The sequence below is a fragment of the Xylaria bambusicola genome (assembly GCF_022495145.1).
Source record: "Xylaria bambusicola strain CBS 139988 unplaced genomic scaffold F5B22scaffold_5, whole genome shotgun sequence".
NCBI lineage: Eukaryota > Fungi > Ascomycota > Sordariomycetes > Xylariales > Xylariaceae > Xylaria > Xylaria bambusicola.
Window position 1 is genome coordinate 717,083 of NW_025953558.1, and position 27,235 is coordinate 744,317.

Sequence of the window (27,235 nt, forward strand, 5' to 3'; positions counted from 1 at the left end):
CTTCACTCGGTAGCACATGGGTGCTATTATTGGCCTCGAGTCAGCTTGATAAACCGCCCACACCACCCACAAAAGAGATGATTTTTTATGCCCAACTCCGGGTCTGGGGTAGGTACCGCATCGTAGTGCTGTAGTAAGTACTATATGTACTCGGAGGTACTGTCTGTAGGTAGGTAAGTATGCGGGTAGAAATGGTAGCGGAACACGTCTGGCGTCTGGCGCCTGGCGCATAGAGACCACACCTACTAATTTCAATTTAACACGCCCTGGCTTAGCCGCTTGCCTTGACCTTCCGCCCGCCAACTTTTTACCCTCCCCGCTGGCCCTTCAACCCACCAACTTCGTCTTCTTTGCCCCTCTTCCGACCTCTCTCGACAACATCAACTAAAACACCACGATCCATTCGCAGATCAGTTTTACGGATACGATTTATCTACTACCAGTGAAATTACGCGTATCACAACCGTATTCCTGCATACAGAAATATTCCCAATATGCCTCCTAAGAAGTGGGGTAGGTCTTTCGCACTTTGTTCTGCCCCGCGGCCTCAATACAAAAAAAAAAAAAATTGCGCGCGTCTACAAATGGTCACATCAACAATCTCTATCACCCCCAGGAGACTCAGTTGTTGTTAACGTGACCGTGATCTTCCTGAAGCATGGATAGATCCGGATACGACCCAGTGGGTCGGGCTGTCTTGATGAGGCCCGTCCACTGGGGTTCCGACTGATGCGACCGACATATCTGACCCCTGAATATGCATCTGCCGTCGCTTTGTGCAAACCGGGCTGACCACTGTTTCTTGTGTACAGAAGAGGAGGAAAGCGATGAGTCCTCATCGCCGGCTTCTCCAGCTCTCGGCGCCACTCGCCGTAACAAGTTTGAAGATGAAGAGGATGACAGCGACGTAAGTGTCCCACAGGGCAATAACACCCTCTCTCCACTACTGCCATAGGAATCTCTGGCCAACACCCTTGTGCTATTAGGTCTTAGAATCATGGGACGCTGCCGAGGATTCCGAGGTCGAGCGCGAGAAGGCCAAGAAGGCCGCCGAAGCCAAGGCAAAGGCTGAAGCTGAAGCTGCTGCGAATAAGAAGTCCCGAACTCAACGTATCGCCGAGCGTCAGGCTGAAAAGGCTCGTCGCCTTGCTGAAGAGGATGAGTCAAGCGACGAAGAGGAGACTGCGGCAGAGCGTGCTCAACGGCTAAAGCGTGCTGAGAAAGAGGCGGATCTCAAGCACGCCGAGGATCTCTTTGGCGGTGCGGGACTAGATCTCAGGGGCGGCCGTAAGGCAACGACTGCCGGCACTGCCGTGCAAATAGATAGCGACCCGAACAAGACGGTCAACTTGTCTTCCCTACCTCTTTTCAACCCCTCGACCAAGTCCCAGTTCGAGGCCCTTCGCAACACCATGGTTCCTATCATTGGTGGCAACCACAAGAAGGCCCACTACGCTTTGTTCTTGCAGGAGTTCACTAAGCAGTTGGCTAAAGACCTGCCCAGTGACCAGATCAAGAAGATAGCTAGTGCCATGACTGCCCTTAGCAACGAGAGGATGAAAGAAGAGAAGGCTAGCGACAAGAGCGGCAAGAAGACGAAGGCTCAGAAGACGAAGACTAGTGTTGTTACTAGTCGAGCTAACACCACTGATGTAGGGACCTATGATGATGATGCCTTTGGAGAGTAAGTTTATCAAACGACCAAGCAAAACCTTAACGTTGTATACTGACCTCCGCTTAAAGTGACGATTTCATGTGAGGAACAAGATAGAGAAAGCATAACCCCTTTGCGGCTTCTTTCACAACCCTTTCTCTCACAAGCTGCCTTGGCTTCTCAGTTGTTCCCATCGCAGATCTCGGGGCCCGATCATTCGCACAAGCTCTCACGCCAAACTCGCCGCATGCTGCTGCATTCCGGCCCTTGATTGATATAGGCCTGAAGGTCTTGTTCCTAGATTTATGATGAAGTGCAGAACAACCTTGGTAATAGGTATGTTCAAATTCGGAGCAGTGTGTTATGAGGGAGAAAGATCTTCACTATCTCGTGGCGCCGCGTGTCGAGAAAATCACCCAACGGGTCTTTGCGTCAGACCTGAACTGCATCGCTGTTGTATCCCACATGTCGCTGGACACCGGGCGCGGTGTTAAACGTATAATGGAGTTTTAGATAAATGAGAGAGATGGGGAAAAAGCATGGGATGGGTAGGGAATTGGCGAATTGGGTTGAAATTCGAATACATAGAGATTGCGACGCGCAGTACATATCATAACATCATTTTCATCATCTTTGCTTAGTGATCCCTTCCTAGGTACCTAGTTGACTAGAGTGCGACCAGGTTATGTATGTGCATTACTGAGCAGACGGTGTTGTAACGGGAATAAAATTATTATCTTTCTTCTAAACACCGAGGAAGAGATAATATCATTCGTTCGTTTCACATCATGCATTGATATTTATTTCTCTCCATTCCATTCCTCTTCTCACTAGCCACTTCCACGCGAGCCGAACCGAGCCGAGCGCATGTCTCGCTTGCTGGCGCGTGTTCTAAAGCCAGACTTATCAAAGAATAGGGTATAGAGAGGATATAATCTATATCTATATGAATGTATAGATTTGTAGATAGATGAGATAGAATTTAAGACAGGGGGGAAAGGAGGGGGAGGGGGTATTTCCGACTATTCATCCATTCATGCCCACCCATACTTTATCATCATCATTCATGCTTTTTTTGCCTCGGAAAAATGACTAAGTACCCATGAAATGCCAGAAACGACGCCGAATACGCCTGCCTGCCTAGGTATTCATTACATAGCATAGTTATTGGCTTTGCTTTGCTTGCTTGCTTTTTCTCATGTTCATGAAATTTATGCCTCCCGTATGTATAACCCGCTAGAAAAACAGAGCCAACCAACCAACTAACCAACAAACGCCTCCTTTTTCTTTTCTTTGTTTGTTATATATGCGCGGTTTTCGAGCGCTGTTCTATATACAGTGGAGGTGGAGGGGAGGGGGGGTATCATATCATGCGTTAAATATAGGGAGGAGAACCTAAACGAAACTCAAGAGTTTTGAAAGCCAAAACGGAAGTTCCAGAGTAGGTAATAAGTCTTTATATGACGTTGCCGGCCATGCCCACGAATAGAGCGTGTATGGCCAGACTGAGTGTCCAGAAGCCGACTTTCTTGAGCCGGCGGACACGGCTCTGCTGGTCTTCGACATCACGGGCGAAGGCGGTGTAGACTTCGGCTGAAGCATCGTCCATTAAACCACAGTCGAAGATGCTCCATGACCCGTCGAAATCTGACGCTCGCTTGACGATGCGGCACCCGATTGGAATGTAGGTACGTTTTGCGTTGATGTAGGCTACGATGGGTCGGACTAGTGCTTGGTTTACGTATGATAAATTGGATGTGAAAACGGGCACTGTCGCCTTGACATCATTAAGGTGAATTCGCAAGTCCATTACCAGGTACCGAGGCGGTTCCTCGCCGGGCCGTGGCGGGGTGGGAACTGATACCAGGTCGTCGTCGTGGTATATCTCTGGGTGATCGTTAACCAGGTGGACCGCATTCGTATTCGATGTATTGGTGCCCTCAAAGGTGCTGGGCTCGTTGATGATAACTGTCTCTTGTTGACGGATTGGCCTATCAAGAATACGTAGGTATCTATTTGACGTTACCGCTTCTTCGAGACGGTCGTAGAAGTCAGACATCACCTTCGTGATGCTATCATCACTATCATGTGGAAATCGGACATCGGCTACGATATCGACGTTGCCTTCGTAAATCCAGCCAAAAGGCCCTTCCACCCCACGATTGAGATGGTCGATTTTAAGGCCATCGATCCGCAGACGGCTATGCTTCTTCCAGGCATCAGGCTCTCCTAGGGGGTCGGCTGAGCGGTCCTGCCCAGGAAGAACGCCATGAATCTGCCGAGGATGTATCGTGAAGAGGGATCCATCATATGAGCCCGACATATGATTTGCGGACAAGAAATCGTAAAACATAAATTGTTTACGGAGCTGAGGTAGTTCGCATGAGAATATGCTGACGGAGAAGGGCCTGAAGCCTTTCGGTTGGTGGATTGTAACCAGGAGGTCTTCCATCTTGAAAGAATCAATCTCGAAGTCTCCAGGCTGATGCTCATGGCGATAGGATAAAGGATCCACATTTTCACCCGACCATTCCACAGATGTTCTGTCTATAACACCACGAACGCCCTTGATCTCAACATCTTTTAATAGGCCTTTACCGTTCCACCACTTGACGAATGATAAAGTCACGTTGACAGTGTTGAGCGTAACATCAAACTGTGTGTAGTTCCCATCGTCTTCTTCAACAACAGGAGCGTCTTCTCGTTCCGCAGCTGCTACTGCGGCAGCATTGGATGATGATCCTTTGCTCACAGACGATTTGATTTGTCCAGGCCTTCTAGAAACGAAAACATTACGGAAACTGATAACACCGTCCTTCCATCTTGGAACAATCGCCGACTCGAAGATAACCGTCAATCCAGCGGACTCGGTCAGGTAATCGCCAACCCATCGGGCAAGGGTTTCTGGATAATGTTAGTGTTGGAAAACTTGGCGCACTTTTCACTGTACTGACCTTGAGCGACAACTGTGTTGATGGAGAAAATGATAAGCGAGAAGAATGTTGTCGTTCCAACTAGAATCCAAACAAGATGGCCGAAAAGAAACCAAGAGACGAAAGCACCCCATTCATCGATATTCCAGGGTCTCATGCTTCGTATCGAGGCCCATTTAAACCGTACTTTCAGACGTTCCCAAAAGCCGTTGGCTGCCGCCAGGAACTCTTCTTTGGTAGGTCTGTGAGGCAAATGCGGCATTGAGGGTAAATGAGGTAAATGAAAATATTTTGACACGGATGATTCTCCAGCGGGTTGTTTTACTGGTTCTGGCTGTGGTTCGGAAGCAGACTTCTTCTTCTGCTGAGCTCCAGTCGCAGGTGCTTTTTCATTATACGAGTTGGACGACTTGGCTCTTCGATATACCCTCGTGGTCCGGCCGCGGCCACGGCCGGTATGTATTGTTCGAGGCCATGCCTGCCCCGCGAACTTGGCAGCGTTTAAGATGGAGGACGTGTTCCCGGTTATAGTAGAATCGGCAGCGGCCGAGCATGTCGCCGCGACTGTACTGGCTGTTGAGGGGTTCGGGGCCAGACTGACGAGTAACAGTCCACCCGATGTGTATTTACGACGAGCATTGCTGGTGTATTGTCTAGATATTCGAAGAAATGGTGACCACGGGGCTCTGGGAAAACGAGGGCCAGGCGACATGAATAGAGAAGCAGGTTGATTGAGGGGAGGGGGGTTTATAGGGTATCGTTTCGGTGAGATTCTCGAGGACAGGTCGATAGATTCGTAGAGGGTTCGCAACATCTGGCGCCCCAACCATGGGAGGGTTGGTCTAGCCGAAGACATTACGGCAATATTTCATGGTGACCGCTTGACTGGCATCATTATCTCCATACCATAGCGTTCCTCTCTTCCACCAAGCGAATAAAGGGCTAAGCGACCAAAGACGGTGCGGCGATGCGCTCGCGCTGTCTAGTAGAACCGTAAAACAACAGAGGAGGAGTATACCTAGATAGGTAATGCGCACTGACGGCCGACAACCAGACGGGTGAATTGAGTGAGAGAGGTATGATGAACCCGCGGAGTGATCAGCGTAAAATCCGTCATTGGTAGAAACGATGACCACGATAACGCGCGCTAAATCCGAAAATCTTGGTTGACGGATAGCTCACCTAGCATTGGCACAGATAGGTAGTGTTAGTGCAGTACTTAGCGAGCAATAGCAGCTAGGCCACGCGACGTAGGGTCGGTATTGTCCCACTTTAGCATCCTACCGCCCCTACCTCCGCTAAGGATTCGGTAGGGCCCAGCGGCACAGGCTAGGTAGGGAAGCAATCCCTGTCACATTCATGCTTGGAGGGGTTTTTGCATATGAAATTCTGCTTGTCGATGGTGTTATCGATAACACTTTTTTAATTGTTCGCCCAGACATCCCACCAGTCCCACGTCTTATCGATTTTCGTTGCTTCAACCATCAAAAGCCGTCGTGTAGCTGGACGTACACCTTCAAATCCGCGACTGGACGAGGCTTTCCCGTCTTATCTCCCCATCGACAGCCAACCCATCGACTACCAAGTTCGAATACACTGCGCAATACCGAGTTGAATCCCACGAGGAGAAGCAGACATCATGCCCGCCCCAACTGCTGCCCTCAAACCTCAGGTCGACGACCCCCCGGCTGCCAGCGCCAATTTGACAGAATCCGACCAGAATGAGGACTTTGCCCTCGAGGGAATGAATGATTTACCAGAACCGAGTGCCTTCCAAGCGCCTGCCACAGCCGAAGGCGAAGACATGGAAGTAGTCGATGAGGAGGATCGGCCGCATTTCCCCCAGGTCCAGAATGATGATGGCGCATTCCGCATTCAGTCCCGCAAAGTTCCAGTACCACCTCATCGCTTTAGTCCGCTGAAAAGTGCTTGGCCACAAATATATCGTACGTCGTCGGGTTGTTGGCTCGTCCCATGTACAAATGTGCAGTCGTGGAAATGGAACGTTGACCAGCATCATCTATAGCTCCTCTCGTTGAGCACTTGAAACTTGCGGTCCGGTTAGTCGATGTCCTCTATTTCTGAAAGTCTCGAGAACTTTATCATCGCATTTTTTCTGTGCTTGAGGTCAGGCACTAATATACGCCTCAGAATGAATATAAAATACAAGGCAGTCGAACTACGAAACTCGAAGGCATCGAGTCCAGGTGCCCTTCAGAAGGGCGAAGATTTTATCAGAGTAAGTAAATACTCCTCGCTAGCTTTAGGTATCACAGAAGCTGCGCTTCTGGGTAAATGCCTAGGTGATGACAATTGAACACCTACTAACAATTCTACAGGCATTTTGCTTGGGTTTTGATGTACAAGTTAGTCTCCTGGAATCGAGCATTCTCCCCTAGGACATGTTCTGGACCTCAGGACTCCTACTTGCTCCGAACATGGGCAAAACCTCTGCTCTCTCTACTGATCACTAACACCACGAAAAATACAGGATGCTATAGCACTCCTCCGTCTTGATGATCTGGTAAGCTAAGGCGATCCTCAATCGATCTACAATTTTTCTTCACAGGGCAATTAGAATACTAACTCTTGTGTAGTACCTTGAGACATTCGAAATCAAGGATGTTAAGACTCTGCAGGTGCGTGTAATCCTGACTAGATAGCTGAGACCAATCTATACTAACTAATTGTTGAAGGGCGATCATCTCGCACGTGCTATCGGCCGAATAGCCGGTAATCAGGGAAAAACAAAATTTGCTATGTGAGTACCGTCTATTAAAACGAACCAATAGTTGTGTGCATCTATCACTAACGTCTACTTGTTCTTAGTGAAAACGGTATGGAAATGAAAGCCAATGTTCTATCAAGCTCAACTAACCCATCTCAGCATCAAAAACGAGAATCGTCCTGGCAGATAGCAAAGTGCACATGTAAGTTGACACGAACACATCCATAACATCTTACGCGAGACTTACATCGATTAGACTTGGGGCGTTAGTATTCTGAAGACCTAAAATCTTAGGCTCGTCCGACTGACTTATCCAGGTATAAAAATATTGCTATCGCTCGAAGTAGCGTCGTGAACCTAATTCTAGGAAAACCACCTGGCAAGGTCTACAACAACTTGAGGACTGTATCAGCACGCATGAAGGAGAGATTCTAAAACAATGCGGAAAGACACCATTATCCGGTTGCTGATCTACACCAGCCAGGTAGATCACCGGTTATCAGCTTAATGCATTTGACATTTATATGAGCCAACACCGAGTTACATCAACACTCCCATATATACGTCTGGTATAACCGGTGCAGCGTTTGTCCGCGCCTTTCATCAATCGGCTTGGCCAATCCATAGTCTCAAGGCAGATAGACGGGCACGATTTCACATAGATGTTGGGCCTAACCAGGTCCGCCCTTCGATTTCTGTCCTGGCTAACTATTTCCCGGATTGTCATACGATCTTCTACGGCTCGGATATGGGCGCCTATCAAGACGGCATACCTTTATGTTCCAGGACGAACTTTTCTATACTCTAACCCGCGGGTTTTTATCTCGTCGTCTTCAGACTTGGGAGTAATCGCCACACATGGGTTCATATGATATCACTACGAGGAGGAGTTTACGGTTTGGATTATCTGCACTATTTGACGATACTTCGTCTTGAACGAAGCGTCAAGAATCATGAATTATCAAGTTGATAATGAAGTCAAAGATATCGCAAATGGCAGCAACAAAATGTTGAGACGATACTAGGAGTCAGGAATGAAGTCTAGAACAAACCTTCATTGCTCTCAAGATCTTCATCGTTCGTTAAGAGAAGACGAATCAACGAGGCTACTATTTGATATTTTGGCGAACTCTGCATTGTGGCATAATAGGAATAGAATTTGTTACAATCCCCATCAGACCATATCTTATAAACGTTAATGCATGCAGTAACCTCCGATTCTTTAGAATTGCTAAATCGAAGAAACGTGTAGATACACTAGACTACACTACACTATGGCAAAAAAAGATAGGATCAAACAAAGCATGTTCTTTCAGCATCGCCAGCCAAGAAAAAGGATTCTTCAAATTTGGGTTTCCCACGGGACCTGATACATTCATTCATTTGCATGGGGGATGTAGGATGAAACATGCAACATTCCAGTGATCTAGACCAGTCTACCTACCTACCTAGGCAGTGAATAGGATATGAAAGCCAAGAATCGGATCGTCGGCACTACAAATACTTAGCATGATAGGTAAGTAGTTACTTTATGGATGTACTGAGTGCATGTAGATATGCGCATGGGCATAGATTTAGGCATGTATATTCCTTTACCGGTAGTATATTCGAGGCTACGAGTTGTCCTTGGTAGGCATTTTATTGGACCTCGTTTAGATTCCTATCTATTTATTTCTTTTTATCTTTTGTGAATATGCCGTTGGTTATATCGTTAGGTAGGCAGGTATGTCGCGCATTACGCTGCCTGATAACAAGCAAGCAAGTAAGGCAAAGAAACAATAGTCTACTTCTATGGAAGTATACTGGACTATGTACGTATATATCGTGATGAATTAATGTTTCTTACACCATGCATTGGTCGCAGTTTCTGGTTTTGTAATATACAAATATTAGTAATCCCTACGAGGGCATGCTTACTATATTAATCTACACTCCTCTGAGTTAAGTATACAGATATAGGGTCCGGGATATGGGATGTTGTATTTTGTTGTTGTGCTGTGCTGTGTTTCGTTTATGTGCTAGGATCAGGTATTGAGCTTTATATTCTGGCAGACAGGGATATCCCGCGCCTCGTCCACTCTTCGTTTCATATTCCTCTTGTCGAGAATCTGGTAGAATTCAACAGTAGTGTTCTCCCGAATTCACAGCTAGTGAAATTATGAATGCATCATCTTTGGTGAGGAACAGTTATCACAAGCAGGAAGTATTCACAAAGCAATCATGAACAACGAATATTACACCAGCCCAAATAATATTTTAATGTTAGATTTTTTTTTTAAATACAACGAGTATTAATCAAGATATATACAACAGAATTAGTTAAACTTATACAGATGAATAGGCTTTTATGTCATGCTCTTCGCGTAAATCTAGTGTCCGCTGAGGATAACTTCAGAGGCCTTCTCGGAGATCATCATGATGGGGACCACGACGAAGGTACCGGGGATCTTGGGGAAGACGGAGGCGTCGACGACACGGAGGCCGCGGGTGCCGCGGACCTTGAAGTTGCCGTCGAGCACGGCCATCTTGTCGTCAGCCCGGCCGATCTTGTTGGAGCAAGAAGCGTGGTGACCCCAGGCTTCCTCCTCGACCCACTCCTTGAGCTGCTCGTCGGTCTGGTACTCCTTGGGGGGCCAGAAGACGTCGGGGAGACCGTCAATGTCGGGAACCTCCTCGTAGAACTTCTGGGCCATGCGGATACCCTCGACCATGGCGTAGGCGTCCTTGTCAGCCTCCTCCTTGGGAAGACCCTCGTACAGAGTGTGGAAGGTGATGACGGGGACGTCACGGGGGTTAGCGCTGGCGAGCTTGACGGTACCGGCGTTGTTGTGGGTGTGAGCCTTCAGCACGAGCCATGACCACCAGGTCTTGTTGTCGGCAGTGGCGGCGTTGGCGGAGTAACCGGGGTAGAAACCAGTGAAGAGGGCGGGGAAACCACCGATCCAGAGATCCTGCTCACCATCCTCGGAGTACTTGGATGTCCAGAAAGCACCGGCGAAAACCTGGTTGGAGGCGTAGGCACCCTTGGCGGCTCCCTTGTTGTTGGGGTTCACGTATCGGTCCCAGCAAGGGTCGTCCTCGGTGGCGAGGTAAGTGCAGTCGAGGATGCGGGTGAAGTTGGTGGGGTAGTTGGCGTTCACGGAAACTTCCAGACGGTCCTGGAGGTTTTCACCGACACCGGGCAGGTCAACAACGACTGGGATACCGAACTTCTTGAGCCTATGAAAGGGTGAGTTAGCAAATGAGCAAGCTATGAATAAAAGGGGGTGAAGGTTTGAACATACTCCTCCTTAGGACCAACACCGGAAAGCTTAAGAATCTGAGGAGAGTTGAAGGCACCACCGGCGACGATAACTTCCTTGGTAGCCTTGACGTGGCCGGGTGCACCAGTGTCCTCAGTCAAGCTAGAGCGGGGATCAGCGCGGTAAAGGGACTCTCCGTAAAGGTAGTCGACACCGTTAGCCTTAGGCTTGACACACTTGCTCTTGTGCTTGGTCTTCTCGAAGGTAACCTTGGTCACAAGGGTGTTGAGGGCAACGTCCAGCTTGTACTTCTTGGAACCGTCAGCGTTCTTGGCAGTGACGGTATCGTAAACGTAGTCACGAGGAGATGAACGGCGGTAGTGAAGGTTGTCCATGTGCATGGGGAGCTGGGCAAAGAGCTTCTTCTTGTCACGGCCCTCAGTAACCAAGTTAATGTCCTGGAAGAGCATCGAGTTCAAGGCATCAGCCATAGGCTTGGAGACATCCAAAGGCAGCAGCTCTGAGTAAGGGTCGATGCTGCCACGGGCATTGGCAGTAGCGATGGTGCCGTTGACGGCGGCTTCGAGAGCGTCGGTCTCAACACCGAAAGCCTTGGCAGCACCGAGAAGAGCGGCGGTAAGCTTGATATCCTGGGTAGCAATGCCGACAGGGTCGACGGTGATATCGATGTAACCATCGGATCCGTGGCCCTCCTTGCTAGCGACCGGGTACTCAAGATGCTCGATCTTCTCGAAATACTTGCGCATGTTGTCGTTGTTCCATGACTCGTCACCAGTCAACTCAGCCATGAAGTCGAAGTCGTTCTTGCTGGGAAGAATGCTGACAAGAGCGTTGTGTTCGGAGCAACCACCCAGACCACCGTAGCGAGGGTAGAAGGTACCGAGAGGAGTAGAGCCCTCAGGAGGGTTCACACCACCTATAATTCCGAAGCATTAGTGATTGTTTCAGACTATGAAGTCCGGGACCAGGCCAAGTTCACCCAGCGCGCCTGTCCCACGGTTTTGTTAAAAGGGATACTCACTGTAGTATTGGCCCTCGGGGGTCCAGTAGGTAAGCTTTCGGTCCTTGAGAAGCATGGTCTCATTCTCATAGTGCTTGGTGAAGAATCCCCAGCTGACCTCGTTCCTTTCGGATGAAGGGTTGGCCAAAGCGGGACTCTCGACCTCTCGAAGGTGACCATAGTCACCACCAGCGTCAATCAGCAAAACGCTGTGTCCAGCCTTAGCCAGGTTGACGGCCAGGGGAGAACCACCGGGTCCGGAACCGACGATGATGTATTCGTACTCCTTCTTCGGGGGAGGAGCGGGCTTGAGAGTGGGACCAGTCTGGGGGAACTTGTTCTGGACGGGAACACGGTCGATGAGCACATCAATACCGTTCCGGTCGACCCTGTTGTAGATGTGTATTAGTTTCCGTGCGCATCTTGCCGTCTCGGCTGGTGAAGATATGTGGGCTTACCCGGCCTCCGTGAAAGGAGCAAGGGCGCTCAGAAGCGCCAAGTAGGAGAAGGACTTCATTGTTACTAGATACTAAAAAGATGAATAAAAATTCTGAAAAGTCTAAGTAAAAAATGAAGTGTATTAAGAGGTATCGGGTTGCGGATGAAAGAATGGAATGGACCTGAACAAAATGGCAAATGCCAATGCTGCTCGAAGGGGAGAAGGAAGAGAGAAGGGAAGTAGAGAGCGTGAGGGCTGGTGCTTCCAAATCTCATCTGAGAGAGGCGGTAGGAACGCGACTCTTATAGTAGGATTGGACGAAGAAGCCTTGGAGCCTGTCGTGGCCGTGCCTCGAGGAACTACTCGCAAGCCCATGCTCGTGGATGCGTGCCCACAAGCGTGATTACTCGAGGCTCACTCCTCATGATGTGATGCTTACGGGTCGAATCAGCCAGCGAGATGACTCGAGTGGACACTGAGAAGTCAGCCCCAGATGCCTGGAGATGGGCATCCTTGACCGTGGGGATCAGGTTCGGGAGAGATGGTCAGGGATATGTTCACTAGTGTAGACAGCGGCGAAAGTTTTGTCCAGACCCTCGAAGAGGAAGGATCTCGACAGATGCCCGACGACCAGGGTGTGAATAGGAGAGGGCAGGGCGAGAGCCTGCACAGCTTTCCCAGCAGCCGAGAGAAGGCTCACCCCATCCGAGCGACAGCAAGAGACAAAAGTAGCATCCTTGGCTTGGCATATCTGGCATGCCAATATCAGTATCTATGCATACCAGCGTGAGCGGGGCTTCAAACAGGTTGGTGGTGACATTGTTCTTCATCTTATTGTTGGTAGACAGGAGTAGGCATGTATGCTGCCCAAAAAAAAAAAGGCTTGTGATAGATACCTAACTACTTCAACCTACCCGGAACGGTATTTCTACCCAGTAGATTATACCAGCAACATAACCCACCTAGGTAGGTACATGGAGCTATCTACATCTATAGTGACACAGGCTAGATTCCCTTGATCAGAGACAGCAATGTCCGATGTTGTACACATCATATTTGCCATCGTGATAACTACCTCTTACGTGCTTGGTAGCTTAGGTAATGTGTAGTGTAGGTAGTCTACCTATTATAATAGAACACTTGGTACACAACATAAGCCCATATTGTGCAGAGTCGTAGCATGTCATCGATTCTATTCAAGGCAGCTAATTGCTGGCGCCATGAGGCTAGTATCGATCATCACACGATACGTAGTAAGTAGAATCATGATGTTTAGACCTGAAAGCTCGAAATGGCGTCTTGACTTCTGGGCCTGCTATGTAAGCCTACCTACCTGACCGACGACTACGCTACTTACGCTACACTGCACACTAAACCGCCAGGACCGGGTTGAGTGAGGTGTAGCTTAGCAGTAAGTATTGGCAACAACATAAGTAAGTGGCCCAGAAATTGCTGTGATCAAGGGCAAGCGAGAACAAGCGAGTCTATTTTAGGAGTTCTCGTAAAAGATGGAAGAACACCATACCTAGCCCAAGAGAAGGGGAAAAGGGAGAATTCGCTGTCCTGCGGCTTAGATTGCATACTGGCGTAAGATTAAGGACGCTCAGCAAGAAATCGTCGTGAGCGACCAAAATACGTGCAAACCACCAACTTGGCAGATATTTCTTACTCAATATCGTATGTTGGTCGTTCGACTCTGCTTCCTTCGAGCCAACACTAACCTAAAGTTAGCTCCCGCCAAAGTGCTGAGCATAACGCAACGGTGGTGGAAGATCTTTGCCCAATTCGCCTACCTCCAGCTAGCGGATCGCCCGCGCTACACCTGTCTTTGCCTAACGCTTTCTCACGATAGCTTATCGTCGTCGTCGTCGACTGAACGCGGAAATATTGTGCATAGTATGTAAGTAAACCCCTGTCGACATCTCGATGGGTAGTGCCCGCGACGCTGGCCTGGTGGGTTTGCCGTTGTAGGCAGCTGGAGCTGTCGTTGTGGAGGGCGTCCCGAGGTCCTCCGTCCTTTCATCTTCCCGGCCACTTTCGCTTGTCCGCCGGGCTCTCTCGCTTGAGTCGGATTCTATTTACGGCAGCCCATATCAGCACCTTATCCCGGGCTGACCGCAGCACGAAAAACGTGTGCATGAGGAAACAGTGGAGATCCATAGATTGGTGTTGATGCGCCCAGGCTTGTCAAAAATATGGTGCCGTCTGTCTCTCTGTCTGTGCTCTTCTCTCATACATTCTGGTGAGTACTGGCCTCCACTGACCCGGATGCCCGGTCTTGTTGCTATTGGACGGAACAGAAGATCTCAGGTCTCTTCTTCGCTTTCTTAACTTACTTACTTACTACGGCACAAAGATGGCTGTTCCCTGCTCGGTTACGGACGGTGCTGGGTTCTGCATGGGGATGCTACGTCTGAGGTTTAAGCTTAATTCAGGTCGCTCGCCTCACCCAATCAATCTCCATAGCCGACGAACCTGCATATTGACACGCATCAATTAAGCATATTTATGTGGTAACTACAGCATTGCGTCGTGTTATCGCAGCAAGGTCATCGACGATACAGACGTTGCAGTACTATACAACAATGTGTTTAGTGCATTGCACGTTACTACTACTACTGCTAGTATATCATAGGCGCCATCGAGATTCGAAGCTGGTCGGACATGTGAAGGATCCCGTGTATCTACAATATCGTTAGGTAAGTAGTTTACGGCAGAACCTACGTGCTGTAAAATGGCATATCGAAGTTGACTCTCGAGAGTATTCAAGATGGCCTGATCAGTAGTAAAGATATCACAGATATCCACTTATACCCGTCGGTACATTAGTCTATATCGGGACGCAATACGGCTGTATTTTTGGACTTACTAAGATAAAGCTCAATACTTCAGTCAGTATCGAATGTTAAAATTCCCAAACAGGTGCTGATGTGTGCGAAAGATAGGTATGAGTGACTCGAAGGCGGCACATGCTCGCCTGCGGGTCAATATGCAGCCACCCCCTCATAAGTAAGCTTATTGAAGCCAGAGACTACACCATGCTCAGCTTCAAGTGCCATGCGTCTACACTATCCATCTACCCTAGCAATCTGGGTGTCAGTTGAGCACGGTAAGTAATCTACATTCTACTGTGATACTATAGACCTTCTTACACCAGGATTCTCATACGGCTACACGGCCACGATAAGCGGGACATGTTATCCAAACTCTGCCTCCTTGTAAGTCTCAGTCCTTACGTGAGTACGGAGTGGACACTGTCTAGATCCGACCAGGTTCAGAAACAACCCTGCCTCCCCCTCGTGATTCTAGATGCGGTATCTACAATAGTTTACGGTAAGTGTACATGGAAACGATACCTACACTACTTTTGCTGCTTACATCAGGTAAATAAATAAGAGAGATATAGTACACAGATCAGATCAAAAATCGTACGACCAGCAGTAAACTCACCTCGTCGTACTCAACAATATAACTGACGATTCTTCGCATCTTCGGCTTGTGTTTCTTTCTTCTCGTTCCCGCCAAGTGATCATCAGCCCCCAACGGAAGCAGAAGGCGGATTTCGGCAGTAAGAACGAGCTTGTATCAGATTTCACGGTATTACTCTACACTACCTATTCCCTAATATCATGACCCTTGATGTTAATGCTGGAACGGGTGACAGCCAATAAAACACCCTTGGTGTACTAATGCGTCCAGCTATCGGAGATAAAAAGAAGGCCTGGCCTTTAAACGAACGCTCCTGCTAGGTTACCTGCTCGGGGCCGGCCGTCGGAGGCTTTCCGTTCATCGCAAACGCGCGGCCTGCACGCCTACACTAGGAATCTCTCTCCGCCTCATAATGCAGACGCTATCTCGGTTGTCGTGCTCGGTGTGCGATGTGACGGTCACCTGCATCTATGTTCACCATGGAAACGCGCTGCTACTGAACCTACTTTGTTCCTCGGTTTCAGCGTTCTTTCAGAAGTTCTCCTCGCTGAAGAATACTGAAGGATTCAATCGGCACCTTCGGCGTGAGAAATAAGCAGACGTTGGAGCCGATATCACGGCCAGAACTGGCGTCGGTCGATCTTTGCCCCAAACATACTGCACACCTTGTGCGACGATCCAGTCCACGATGACCCCGACCAGCCCCCTGGCGCCTCCCCGACGAAACCTAGATTTACCACAGAGCCAATACATGGCTCGGGCCATACTGCTATCTAAGGATAAGTCTCGTTGCCATCAAGAAGGACTGGAGGAAATGCTATGCCCACAACTTATACTAAATTATGGCCAGTGCATCGAATTTCTGTTCCCCCAGGATGGCTCCCGTACAGCGTAGGTAGGTATCTAGTGTAGCGCTACTCCTGAGTGAACTATGCACGAGAAGAAGCGTACCACACGGCAGAGCACAGGGCGAAGGGGAGAATCATAACCCTACCCCTCTGCCAGCATTGCAGGAAAGAAAGAATCTCTATGATCGACGAATCTAGACCTTAATCTATAGATAGTATAGTAAGCTGCTGATAGATCGAACTCGGGACTGTACTACACACCCAATGCCATATCCGGAAAATCTGCACAATAATTTGTTCTAGGTATTCCCGACCAGCCCTATTTCTGGCCCAAGCTTTCTTTGGATCAGCGAGGGCTGGCGGTAAGGCTTTAGGATTCGCGCCGCTCCCAATCGGCATTTGCGTTGATGTGCTTACGCTATAATCTCACGATGGATCAATCTTTCCACGTGGTGGCGCACAGTACTTAGTGGAAGTGCCGTGCAGCCTACGAGCGACACTAGGTAAGCTAATATTGTTCTTGTGCGACAGTGAATCTACCCTCTTCTACCTAGGTGTCGCAGGGGAAGAAGGAAATAGGTACTCTAAGATAGAGAGAGGAAGAGCTGAGACTTGAGTGAGGTAGTATACGAGGTAAATGACCACAGATAACAGTTGCGATACAAGAAGGTCGTGAGAAGCCTCGTGCAAACAACGAATGTGATTCTACTATGGCTGCATATCTCGCATTATCTGTATAGCCCACAAAGCCTATAGGTCGATGACGGGAAAGAGAACTGTATTGTGACGGTTGATACCCCGGTTATATCCTAAATAGCTAGCTGTTGTAACACGATGATCTATCTCCAAGGCAAGTTTGAGTCTACTACCTAGGTACCTAAACTTAGATACATACAGAAGGGCTCTTCATTGCAATATCTTGACGAGCTCGTGAGAAGTAGGTACCTAGATATGCATTTCCACCATCATCAATCAATCAATACCATCAGCATCCCTTCTCTCCCCCTTATACCGCCCTAGCACCCCCCGCATTCATGGCGCGATCGAGATTGAACGCGGCCGAGATGAGCGCGAGATGGCTGAAGGCTTGCGGCGTGTTCCCCAACTGCTCTCCCGTCTGCGAGATCTCCTCGCTGAACATCGAGTGGTGGTTCGAGAAGCCCAGCATGTTCTCGAAGAGGTTCACCGCGCGCACGAGGTACTTTCGGTCGTACGCGCCCGCGCGGGTCAGCGCTTCGACGAGCCACTGGGTCAAAAGCCGGGGTTAGTTGGTCATTTGTTCTTTGGGGGTTAATGGATGTAATATGTGCGTTTCGGAGGCGAAAAGTCGAGGGGGGGAGGGAAGGAGGGTATAGTGGAATTACTCGTGTCGAGGCAGGATATGAGTGAGTTGAAGGAGTACTTACGAATGTACACATTGAGAAGGCACCTTCTTTACCGCCGACGCCTGTGTAGTTGATGTTGAGTTAGCTTGGGGTTTGCGGGCTGAGTTGGTTAGGTAATGTGAATCGCAGCGCTAGCACCTTGAAAACCAGAGCTAGTAGAGGAAATGACAAAAAGGAAAGCATTACCGTCATCTGAGAGGTCGCTATTATACCGATGAACTAGTCCAGTAACCGTCAAGCCGCCTTTCTCGGGTGGAAGGAGAATTCGCTCGACGGTGTTGAGGAACCTAGGGTCATTAGGCGTGATGAAGAACACGAGCGGCGCGATCAATATCGACGAGTCGATCATGGTACGGTTTTCGTAGCTCTGGGTGAAACTTTGCAGCTCGACGTTGTACCCTGTCACGTCCGACGTCAGCTGAGGAATGTCAGGCATGTTTTGAAAAAGAGATTCTTACCCTTTTCCATGATTTCTTCGTAGATGGAATCTCGAGCTTGGAGCCATTTCACGCGGTTCGGACAGGGAAGGCAGCGTTTGTCTGCGAGTCGGAGGCCGCGGTCGAAAGCTACCCATAACATCACCTTGGAGTATACGAAGTGCTGTTTGTTGTTCCTTACTTCCCAGATGGACATGTCGGGTTCTAGAGGTACAGGTGAGTTTGTAATCCGTGTGGACGGGTCAGCTGTATGATCACTTACGGTCTATTATAGTCAAAACGTAGTCTGCATTGCGGTAGTGAGTAGGTGGTCTTCGTGTGTAAATGGTTTTTTAAGGAACTCACCTAGCATCTTCCGCACAGATACCCAAGTATCCCAAGATACCGGTTTCCCGTATTTATTGCTATTAAAAAATGAGCGTTAGAAAATAAGTGCAAACAAAGGGGTTGGTATGCGACACATGGTCCATGAATGTCAAGGTCACATACTATAGGTATATCCCATCCATTAACTCGCCGTAGATATCAAATTGCTGGTGAAAAGCTGCGCCATTGCCAATTCTAACGGGCTTGCTTCCCTTGTAGCCGTCTAAGTGGTCAAGCTCATGTTCGGGTATCTCTGTATCTCCCCTGATAGTGAACATGATTGGTAACGCGCCGTCATCAGTTAATGACTTTTGAAAACGATCGCTGATGAAGCCCATGTATGCGTCTGCCTCGTCCGTAAATCCCACTATAATAATGATGTGAGTTGCTGTGGGGTGGGTGGGGGGAATGAATATTGGTGTACTGACTGCGCAAGAGAATATATATCGTGAAGCTTGAATCACGAACCCAGCTATTTCCAGTTAGTCAATGGAGAGCTCTACCATTGGAAATGATACAGAGGAGAAAGACAGTCACCGTTGCTAGTCTAAAGTGAGAAATCGAACCAATATTACACTTACGAGAAACGATAATCCCAATTACTGTAGCGGATTAGCACCATTCCCAAGAGGCTGAGATAAAAACTCACCGGACACCCCCAATGGCTTCGGGGATTGAAAATGTCGGGGCGGCAACGATAGCTCCGGTAGGTTCGTACGTGAGCATCTTCAATATCATCAAGCTCCTGCTTACAACTTCCCTCCAAGCTCCCTTGTATCGAGATTTGGCAAGCCAGTTATACCAAAACTGTTGCGTGTCATGTTGCTGTGAATCCAGTACGGTACACGTGATGTTAGTAGTTATGTGGTCCGGAAGGTCCTGTCGGAGGATAAAGGAGACACTTTGACCTTCCTGCAGCGTGACTCTCGCTACTACGCCCTCGCCTTTCATACCGCTGCGCTGAACCTTCTGAAAGTCTACGATCGGACTACTCGCCGATCCATCGACTCCTTGATCGGAAACGCAGATATCTAGCTGGAGCTTCTCTTCCTTGCCGTGGAACGTAACAGTCTTGCTCTGAATGCCAGGTGATGCCTGGACTCGTTGTTGCAAAATCATGGTCTCGTGGGACCCTCTGCCATAATCGAAAGCTGGAAATACTTCGACATCTGCATCATGATCAGCGATCGGACTCGTTAAAGTTATACAGAATGAATTATTTTACCTAGAGTGAACTGTCCACGAATACATTCGACGCGCCGAACAAGCCATTTCTTGAGCTCCTCTTGGACGCTACGGGCTTCGCGGTATGAACTCTGCGAGGTATTGGTGGTCAGGATATTCGCGTACTTGGGACGTGGAAAGAAGTCAAGAAGATTGACAACTCCGTCCTCGCTTATGTACCGGGTCTGGAGGATAGCAGAAGATGGGAGATATTGTTGTTTGGAGGTGCATGATGCTGACTCTGGTGGCGCGATGCTGAAATGGCCTCCTATGTCTTTGTCTAGGAGGCGGCAGAATATAGAGGGTGAGTCAAAGTCGGGCCTATTGAGAACGTCAGTTATTCTCATATCTTGAGTCTGCTTTGAGTAGCTCTTGGGGAGATAGGTAGTCCCGACAGGAACCGCTCTCACGAGTGATTCCGGAACACATCCTGCTGAACAGAATCACACTGGCTTACCAACACATAAAGTCTGGTGCGATACAATTAGTATATTGATATAATATGAAATAGTAACGTCGAACGCACCTATACTACCATCCAGGCTCACTAGCGCGCATGTCCTCATATTTCCGATCATCCCATAGTGCTCTATAGGAAGATAGCCCGAAATATCCCGTGTCGAGGCACTCATTGCATTGCATTTGTGATAAGACATATCAATCGAAATTTGGGCTTAAGAAGTGGGCGAATACCAGGCTCTACTGTTAAAATCATACCAGTGACCCAAGTGAGGGAGGAGATAAGAGCAAGAATGAGTGAGCTGGCTCATAAGTAGTAGGTTTATCGTCAGCGAAGGGAATATTGAAGTGATCTTGATAGTTTGGGGATCGTAGTGCTAGATCCTATGTGGACAAGTAAACTACTGTTAACGGTGATAATTCATGTTACCACTTATTATCAGTAGAGCCTGTGACTTAAATGGCACGAGATTAACCAGTTTTCGAGTGCGGACACAGTCGGGTTTGCGATTCTAGTTACTTGTTTGTCTATGAGGTAGCTTGTTCTACCGACTGACATCATATATTGTGATCCTGGGCCCGTTGAATCCAGCCATCTACGAATTAGTGGATCGCTTCTTCTCGAAAGTATCGAGTTCACCAGGCACTCACTCTATTAATTCTTGACATGTTTCTCTTCCAGATTGAATGGATACATTTGAATATTGCCTTTGCAATTAATGAAATTTATAGGAACCATAGACGTCGTAAATCATGACTATTCTAATGGCTGTAAGTATCTGGGTACCCTCGTTAGGTGAACGCTCCAAGCTGTCACATGCAAGCAGCATGTACCCTTATACTTGGTCAATTGTAGAGCGTCTCATCATATAGATGCTCAAATTCGTCCCATAGATAAGGTTTCAATCTTGGGGCTAATATCTACTATACTTAGAAGTTCGGATACAAACTGAAACAAAAATTCAACTATGTTTCAAACATTTCCAGTGCTTGGCCTGCTCGCCTGCTTGAGTCTCGCATTCCATTGTGGTGGGAGTGGTGGAAAGGGCAATATAAGCCACTAACCCGATTTGGAAGATATATGTCAAAAGCACAAGCACTAATCTTAATTAAGTAGGTATCTAGTGATTTACCGGAGGTACCTGCTTATACTTATGTGACCTACTTACTCTACATTAGGTATTGATATGTACTTTTGTTTGTTGGTATCATGAACTACGAATACCATGTTACATATAGATACCTAGGTAGATTGAGATATATACTCTCTTTACCTCTTATATCAACTGGTAACTGGTAAGTTGCTGGAGTTGTTAAGAAATAGGGCCTCTTGCATAGGTAGTATATTTCCGTATTTGAATACGGAGTGTTCGAGGTGCTCGGTATAAGTACAAAGAAGGCCTAGCGGGGCTGACAGAGGGCGAACAGCTAAAAATAGATACTTTACCACGGACAGCTGGAACAACCAACAGACGAAAGAAAGGGGAAGAAACCAACAACACCACCTGGGCATGCATACCTCTGCCGCCGCTAGACTGCTTCGCCGTAGATGCACATCTGGCGATCTCTGTCTTAACCTCTCCCAGACTCTCCCTTCCGCTTTAGCCATGCATCTATTTTCTCTTCTTACTTACCCGCGGCGGGAGATGATATGATCGATAGAGACGACGACCGGGGATATTGGGGGTCAGGTTCCACTTCCGACGCAAGGTGCTGATGACATCAGCTGTCTGGGTTACATTGTCTTACCATCTAACGGTGCAAAGTGGCACTGCCGTGTACTTAATGGTAATAGGTAGGAAGAGTTATCTACTATACTCGCAACTTGATGCTAATCTCCCCATCCACAGGAATCGAGCACAGATGATAAGAGCAATTATTTTGTAAGACAGACAGTTTGGTTATTCTGTATGTGACCTACCTTCACGACAGACAGCAGCAGTAGTACTTACATTATGCTTACCAACGTGCTAGGTTCATACCTTGTGCTGTTTTGTTTCGTGGCCCCCGGATTCCGACCCCGACTTGGACAAGCTCTATTGGACCACTGGGTCGCTAGCTGGCCAATAAAGGAACCGGCTCCTTTTAAGCAACGGAAATGGTTTCGTGATGGACTGACGGACTCAAACCTTGATACTGTATAAGTATAAGTACAGTAGGTAGGTAGTACTAGGTACCTAGGTAGAGTCTGCGTAAAGTACAGATTGTCATAAATGTAACAGCAGCAGCAGCGATATGCACATCTTTTAGCATCTTAAAGCGGCAATAACCCTAAAAGCTGGCTCTATCCGTACGTAGTACTGTACTGTACTTACTGTAGGTAGGCGAGTAGGTAGTCCCGGGTTGCATGGCGGCAGGTACCGGGGGGGCAGACGTGCCTAATCGCAACGAATGCACGCCAAGGCAACCGTTACGTCTCTTATTCCGCCCAGATTCCGCCTTAGTCTTTGTACTGCCACCTCCCTCTTTGACCCTACCGACTAAGTAGGTATTCATCCGCCAACCGTCGATAGAGAGAGAGAGAGAGAGTGTGTGTGTGTGTGTGTGTCGTGTCAGCTCATACCAAGTCAGAACAGAGAAAATAATGTCGACCTTTGCTTGAATGTTGCCCGTAGCCCGCAGCCCGCCTATGCCACCACTACCGGGCTTCAATCCAATATTCAATCCAATATTCGACCGAGACGGCAAACGTACCTAGTTCGATCCTTATGACGATGGCTTGAAGCGCGCTGCATCTTGGCAATCCGACAATCCTGCCGCCTTAGTAGAATCGGGGCTTTTTTTGGTTGCCAGCCCTTAGTTGTCAGCTTCAACCGGTGGTGATTACCCTCGCGAGCGCGTCGCGATGGCATCTCCCGACTCTCCATCTCTACCGACGCCGTTGTCACTATCAGCAGTTTCTGCTCCGTTGGATGAGAAACATCCGCTGCCCCCTAGCCAACCCTCTCCTTCCGCTTTTGAGACCCTTCCGGACGAGATCATAGAACAGTATGCCTATCGCTTCGCTCTTTTCTTTTTTGATTTTGTCTAGTTCATCGTTAAATCTGACAACTTTTCTAGAATATTGCAACTGACCGACCCCGATTCATTCGCTTCGCTCGTTCTTCTCAATTCAAAATGGAGGCGTATCTCCCAGCAAGCTCACCTCTACGCACACCAACTCGCACGATGTCAGTCGTTCGCTGCGAGCCACCCTGCTATACCTGCCAAATCAATCGTTGATGATAACTTGCCAAACTTCCGCCGGACTTTTGCTCGCGAAGTGAAACGAAACCTCTTTCAAGCCTATTTGCGACCCAAGAAAACCACCGTCAAGTTGATTTCCAATTCGATCAGCTCATCGTCTGCACCCGGTGGCGAAGGCATGCAATTCAGCCCCTCGCCTCGTGGCCATCATCTCCTTGCCTACAACTCGTCTCGAATTTATGTTTTAGATGTTAGGGGTCCTAGCCTGGCTGTGAAACGCGAGCTCAAAATCCTACGGCGACCGGTCTCAACATGCATTGTAGATGATGGTAGCTTTCTAGCCGTGTTGTCGACTGATATGCAAGTTGATCTCTATGACTTGAACCAATCTCCTCCCCGTAGGAAGCAATCTCTTATTCTCGACAACACACCTCGGGCGATGACACTATCTCCTTGCGGTCGGGTTTTGGCCGCTGCGTACGAGGGGGGCATTGAGGTCTCCTCTCTCAACCCTGGCGCTCTTCCGACTGAACGTAGAGCTGTCAAATGCGACGGTGTAGATGCCTTGTCTTTTTCACTGGACGGCACACAACTTTTGGGCACTACGGCGACTTCTACTACACCAAATACCGTTATACTGACGGCGCCATACTATGATCCTGGTAGCCAGATGGCAACTGACGACATCAGTGCCCTCTGGACAACCTCTATCCTGTTTCCAAATACGAGCCGGGACTGTAGCCATGCTGTACTCTTACAGGAGTCAAGTTCAATGGAGGCAACATGGACATTCACTTATGACAGGAGCTTCGAGACATTTCGCGCCGTGCGAATAGACGATCTTCGTAATGGTACTACTTATTTTACAGGGCCCGTTCCTACAGCCACTTCACCAGGGCCACTATTACCCTGTACATTGCCCGCTGCCAACTACCATGGAGAGCTGGTGTCTGCTGGATTTCAGGGTAAGCACATTTGGTTATACGGTGTGCCCGAGGATTTAGAAGCTATGCCAGACGCTCACCATCCCGTGGACTCGACGCCTCTACCTAATCTCCACCGTCGAAGTAGTGGGCATTCCGTTCGTTCCCCTTCGCGAACGCAAGAAAATACTGGTTACCGCGTTCCGCAATGGCAGATCCTCTGTGACAAGTTGCGCAATACATTTGTTAAGGGACACAAGATAGCCGAGTCAGGTGGTGTGAGTAATGTCAAATGGGTCTCTGGCTTTGGGGAAACGTCGGTTCAAGAACGTTTGATCATTGCATCTAAAGGAATCGTACCTGATAGGCTGATCAATGAAGAGGAAGGTATTGATTTCGTTGATGGTGGCAGGATAACCATTCTCGATTTCGACTATGGTCTGGAGAATGGTGAAGAGGAAGAAGTGACCATCGAAGTGGGTACCATGGAGCCCGAAACCCTTGAAGAGGAGCATCGAGATATAGACACGGAAGTTGCTATAGTCCGAAGGAGGACTGTAGCCCAGCGGAGAGGAAATCGAAGTGGTGTAATACGCGCCACAACCACTATCAATCGCCAAGCTGAAGCTTTACTTCGGCCACAAGCTGCCGAGGAAGATATGGAAGACCCATTAATTCCCAGACGTATGGCAACAGCTCGGGACCGGTCTCCACCTGTTCCAGATGCTCTAGATGATGTATCGTTGGAAGAAGCTCAAGAAGCACTCGATGCCCCATATACACATGCGAGCCCTCGGTCAGGTACGACTCTGCGTAGGGCAGCGACGGCTGCCGCTGTCAATCGCCAGCGAAACCCACCTCCGCCAGCAGCTGGTCGTGTCGAATATAGACGAGCAGATGGTCGAGCCGAGCATCCTCATGAAAGTGATGCTGATAACTGGGTGCCACCACCTCCCCCATACTCTAAAGAAGACCCTGTAGTGGATCTGCCTTCTTTCCTCCGCCACCCCCCCATACCAGGAATTGGACTTACGACTCGAAATCCTTCCAACTCTGACGACATACCACCAGTACCGCCATTGCCCGATGTCCTGCCGGGCCCCCGACGTCCAGTAGTCAGTGGAACGTCTACGAATAGTCGCCCTGAACTACCACGCCTTCGCACATCTTCTCTCCTGAAAGAAAGATCGAGACAGGTCCCAGGAGGTAGTAATTTACAACAGCCCACTATGAATGGTAGGACTTCCAGGATAGAGGGTGAGATTGGTACACGCTCGAGCGTCTTTGTTCAAACTAGTGAACCACGATATGAAGCTGTCGATGCTGGCGACATATACGGTGCTTCTCCTATTGGAACACCTTCCCCCCAAGACTCCGTTTTGCGAACGCAGCAGATGTTAACAGTAACTCCGGAACGTGAGCCACCTTCTGTCGGAGCCCACTCATTTTCGACAGGATACACTCCAACTTCGTCCGGATCTCAACCCTCTGAAGGTATCAGCTCGGGATCGGTTTTGCCCAATCCGCCTGTTCCGAGTATACCTTTGACGCCCACTGGTGCCCCCCTACCACGAGATGGAGGCAACGGCCTAATCGAACCTCCCCTTGTTGGTCGGTTACTGAACGCGTCAACCTGGCCAAGGGCACCTGGTGTTTCATCAAATACTCCAGGGTCTATGCTGGCTGGCTACCCGCGCTCCGCTCCACCCACGAACCTCAACAATGAACAATTAATAGCTGCATCGCTACCGATAGAGCCGGGACCAGAGCAAGTCATTAATCAATACAATAGAAGGGGCGATACTGGGGCACCCCGCTCCGCGTCAGGCAGCACATTACCTCCACGGACGACTGCTAGTGGACATAGCGAGCACAGTAACACCTCTCGACGATTTAGCCTCTTACATAGACGACCGCCATCTCCTCCCGATCAGCCACTCATCATCAGCACACCAACCGGCGTAGCTGGGGCTTTTGACGTGTCTCAGCCAAGCATCGCTGGCAACTCTTATAGCCCAGTGCTTCATGCTCCTGTCGCTCGCCATCCACGACCAACTCCCGGACATCCTCTGAGTCAACCCACAGTCGAGCGATTGGAAACCATCACCGGTAGCAGGCCTAGAGCCAACCCGGAGACATTTGTTGCACCACCTGCCCCCTCCCCTCAATTTATTGCACGTCGCCATGCTAGTGTGAGCCGCCGCCCAAGCCGGGCTCGACGTGGTGCTCTGAAGAACCTTCAAGATGCAAGAGAGAGGGGTTGGACAGGACGCAAGAAAAAGAAAAAAGCAACCCAACAAGACGCGGCGGCAGCTGCGGGGGGTTGGACGGATGTCCCACTCCCATCAGATGCTCCGCCAGCCCATGCCAAAGACAAGAAATGTGCAATCATGTGATGAACGGCTAGCCGAGACATGTTTGCGATACATTGGATATCAAATTTCTCTTACACCAAAGCGGACGGTTACATTTTCGTGTCATGAAAGTTTTGAAGTAGGTACCTACCTGGCATTATGCAATCGTTTTTTTGTTGAAATCGGCGATATACCCAAAACTGCTGCGTTATTATCATCATTATCATTATTTCGGAGGCAAAGACAGATCCGCCGAGGGGTCGGACAGGAAAAAAAATGTGTCTGGAAGCGGACTATGATTTTTGTTCGACTGTGATATATTGTCCTTGTATGAAATAGTGGGATTTCACTTGGATAACTGGGGTTAGGTACTGGCGGAATGGAACGGGATGGGATGCAGAGTCGCTCGCTATCTAGATAGACGTGTTCCCCTATGGGACGGAGGGAGAGGGATCTATCATCTTACCTACCTACCTACGTCTGGGAAGCCACAGATAAGAGATAAACAAAGACATTTGTAAACTTGACTTATTCGCTTGGCGGTTTTACAGTGTGATTTCTGTCAATCGTAGGTTTTGGCAACGATGTAAAATATGAGATGAGGTGA

General features: G+C 48.8%; 7 protein-coding genes across 7 annotated transcripts; 4 read left to right on the top strand and 3 right to left on the bottom strand.

The window, feature by feature from the left end:
- Positions 1-363: 363 nt before the first annotated feature.
- Positions 364-1,859, top strand: F5B22DRAFT_418724 (translation initiation factor eIF3 subunit). Its single transcript, XM_047971617.1, has 4 exons — positions 364-513; positions 813-907; positions 987-1,684; positions 1,744-1,859. The coding sequence occupies exons 1-4, from the start codon at positions 495-497 to the stop codon at positions 1,757-1,759; spliced, it is 828 nt and encodes a 275-aa protein (XP_047834532.1). The 5' UTR covers positions 364-494; the 3' UTR covers positions 1,760-1,859.
- Positions 1,860-2,829: 970 nt separating this feature from the next.
- F5B22DRAFT_418754 (mitochondrial distribution and morphology proteins-domain-containing protein) lies at positions 2,830-5,624 on the bottom strand. The gene is made up of 2 exons (XM_047971618.1): positions 4,609-5,624; positions 2,830-4,558 (listed from the first exon to the last, which is right to left on the bottom strand). The coding sequence occupies exons 1-2, from the start codon at positions 5,441-5,443 to the stop codon at positions 3,111-3,113; spliced, it is 2,283 nt and encodes a 760-aa protein (XP_047834533.1). The 5' UTR covers positions 5,444-5,624; the 3' UTR covers positions 2,830-3,110.
- Positions 5,625-6,015: 391 nt separating this feature from the next.
- F5B22DRAFT_418757 (pre-rRNA-processing protein) lies at positions 6,016-7,864 on the top strand. Its single transcript, XM_047971619.1, has 11 exons — positions 6,016-6,533; positions 6,614-6,647; positions 6,739-6,826; positions 6,927-6,953; positions 7,079-7,111; positions 7,185-7,226; positions 7,284-7,348; positions 7,417-7,424; positions 7,475-7,517; positions 7,572-7,580; positions 7,633-7,864. The coding sequence occupies exons 1-11, from the start codon at positions 6,227-6,229 to the stop codon at positions 7,748-7,750; spliced, it is 774 nt and encodes a 257-aa protein (XP_047834534.1). The 5' UTR covers positions 6,016-6,226; the 3' UTR covers positions 7,751-7,864.
- Positions 7,865-9,684: 1,820 nt separating this feature from the next.
- Positions 9,685-12,095, bottom strand: F5B22DRAFT_642931 (choline dehydrogenase mitochondrial precursor; the record flags this gene model as incomplete). The annotated part of the gene is made up of 4 exons (XM_047978199.1): positions 9,685-10,534; positions 10,600-11,494; positions 11,600-11,967; positions 12,037-12,095. 4 exons carry the CDS (start codon positions 12,093-12,095, stop codon positions 9,685-9,687), a joined length of 2,172 nt encoding a protein of 723 aa, XP_047834535.1.
- Positions 12,096-16,640: 4,545 nt separating this feature from the next.
- F5B22DRAFT_418903 (Six-hairpin glycosidase-like protein) lies at positions 16,641-20,719 on the bottom strand. The gene is made up of 13 exons (XM_047971620.1): positions 20,233-20,719; positions 20,164-20,176; positions 19,708-20,027; positions 19,132-19,651; positions 19,064-19,084; positions 18,911-18,954; positions 18,606-18,849; positions 18,462-18,520; positions 18,379-18,402; positions 18,138-18,320; positions 17,866-18,078; positions 17,701-17,741; positions 16,641-17,540 (listed from the first exon to the last, which is right to left on the bottom strand). The coding sequence occupies exons 1-13, from the start codon at positions 20,360-20,362 to the stop codon at positions 17,301-17,303; spliced, it is 2,052 nt and encodes a 683-aa protein (XP_047834536.1). The 5' UTR covers positions 20,363-20,719; the 3' UTR covers positions 16,641-17,300.
- Positions 20,720-21,782: 1,063 nt separating this feature from the next.
- On the top strand, positions 21,783-22,373 carry F5B22DRAFT_418938 (uncharacterized protein). The gene is made up of 3 exons (XM_047971623.1): positions 21,783-21,953; positions 22,016-22,073; positions 22,140-22,373. Exons 1-3 carry the CDS (start codon positions 21,882-21,884, stop codon positions 22,307-22,309), a joined length of 300 nt encoding a protein of 99 aa, XP_047834537.1. The 5' UTR covers positions 21,783-21,881; the 3' UTR covers positions 22,310-22,373.
- Positions 22,374-22,836: 463 nt separating this feature from the next.
- On the top strand, positions 22,837-27,235 carry F5B22DRAFT_418925 (uncharacterized protein). The gene is made up of 2 exons (XM_047971621.1): positions 22,837-23,153; positions 23,226-27,235. Exons 1-2 carry the CDS (start codon positions 23,011-23,013, stop codon positions 26,668-26,670), a joined length of 3,588 nt encoding a protein of 1,195 aa, XP_047834538.1. The 5' UTR covers positions 22,837-23,010; the 3' UTR covers positions 26,671-27,235.

Bases quoted from the DNA above. Each gene is read 5' to 3' on its own strand.
- F5B22DRAFT_418938 (XM_047971623.1), top strand. From the start codon at position 21,882: ATGACATCAGCTGTCTGGGTTACATTGTCTTACCATCTAACGGTGCAA. The intron at 21,954-22,015 runs GTAATAGGTAGG...CCCCATCCACAG, and splicing joins GCACTGCCGTGTACTTAATG to GAATCGAGCACAGATGATAA. The intron at 22,074-22,139 runs GTATGTGACCTA...CCAACGTGCTAG, and splicing joins ACAGACAGTTTGGTTATTCT to GTTCATACCTTGTGCTGTTT.
- F5B22DRAFT_418754 (XM_047971618.1), bottom strand. From the start codon at position 5,443: ATGTCTTCGGCTAGACCAACCCTCCCATGGTTGGGGCGCCAGATGTTG. The intron at 4,559-4,608 runs GTCAGTACAGTG...AACATTATCCAG, and splicing joins CAACACAGTTGTCGCTCAAG to AAACCCTTGCCCGATGGGTT.
- F5B22DRAFT_418903 (XM_047971620.1), bottom strand. From the start codon at position 20,362: ATGTCTTATCACAAATGCAATGCAATGAGTGCCTCGACACGGGATATT. The intron at 18,850-18,910 runs GTCAGTACACCA...TCATTATTATAG, and splicing joins GATATATATTCTCTTGCGCA to TGGGATTTACGGACGAGGCA. The intron at 17,541-17,700 runs GTAAGTACTCCT...CTTTTGACCCAG, and splicing joins CCTTCTCAATGTGTACATTC to TGGCTCGTCGAAGCGCTGAC.
- F5B22DRAFT_418925 (XM_047971621.1), top strand. From the start codon at position 23,011: ATGGCATCTCCCGACTCTCCATCTCTACCGACGCCGTTGTCACTATCA. The intron at 23,154-23,225 runs GTATGCCTATCG...CAACTTTTCTAG, and splicing joins CCGGACGAGATCATAGAACA to AATATTGCAACTGACCGACC.
- F5B22DRAFT_418724 (XM_047971617.1), top strand. The intron at 908-986 runs GTAAGTGTCCCA...TTGTGCTATTAG, and splicing joins ATGAAGAGGATGACAGCGAC to GTCTTAGAATCATGGGACGC.
- F5B22DRAFT_418757 (XM_047971619.1), top strand. From the start codon at position 6,227: ATGCCCGCCCCAACTGCTGCCCTCAAACCTCAGGTCGACGACCCCCCG. The intron at 6,827-6,926 runs GTAAGTAAATAC...ACAATTCTACAG, and splicing joins AGGGCGAAGATTTTATCAGA to GCATTTTGCTTGGGTTTTGA. The intron at 7,227-7,283 runs GTGCGTGTAATC...TAATTGTTGAAG, and splicing joins AGGATGTTAAGACTCTGCAG to GGCGATCATCTCGCACGTGC.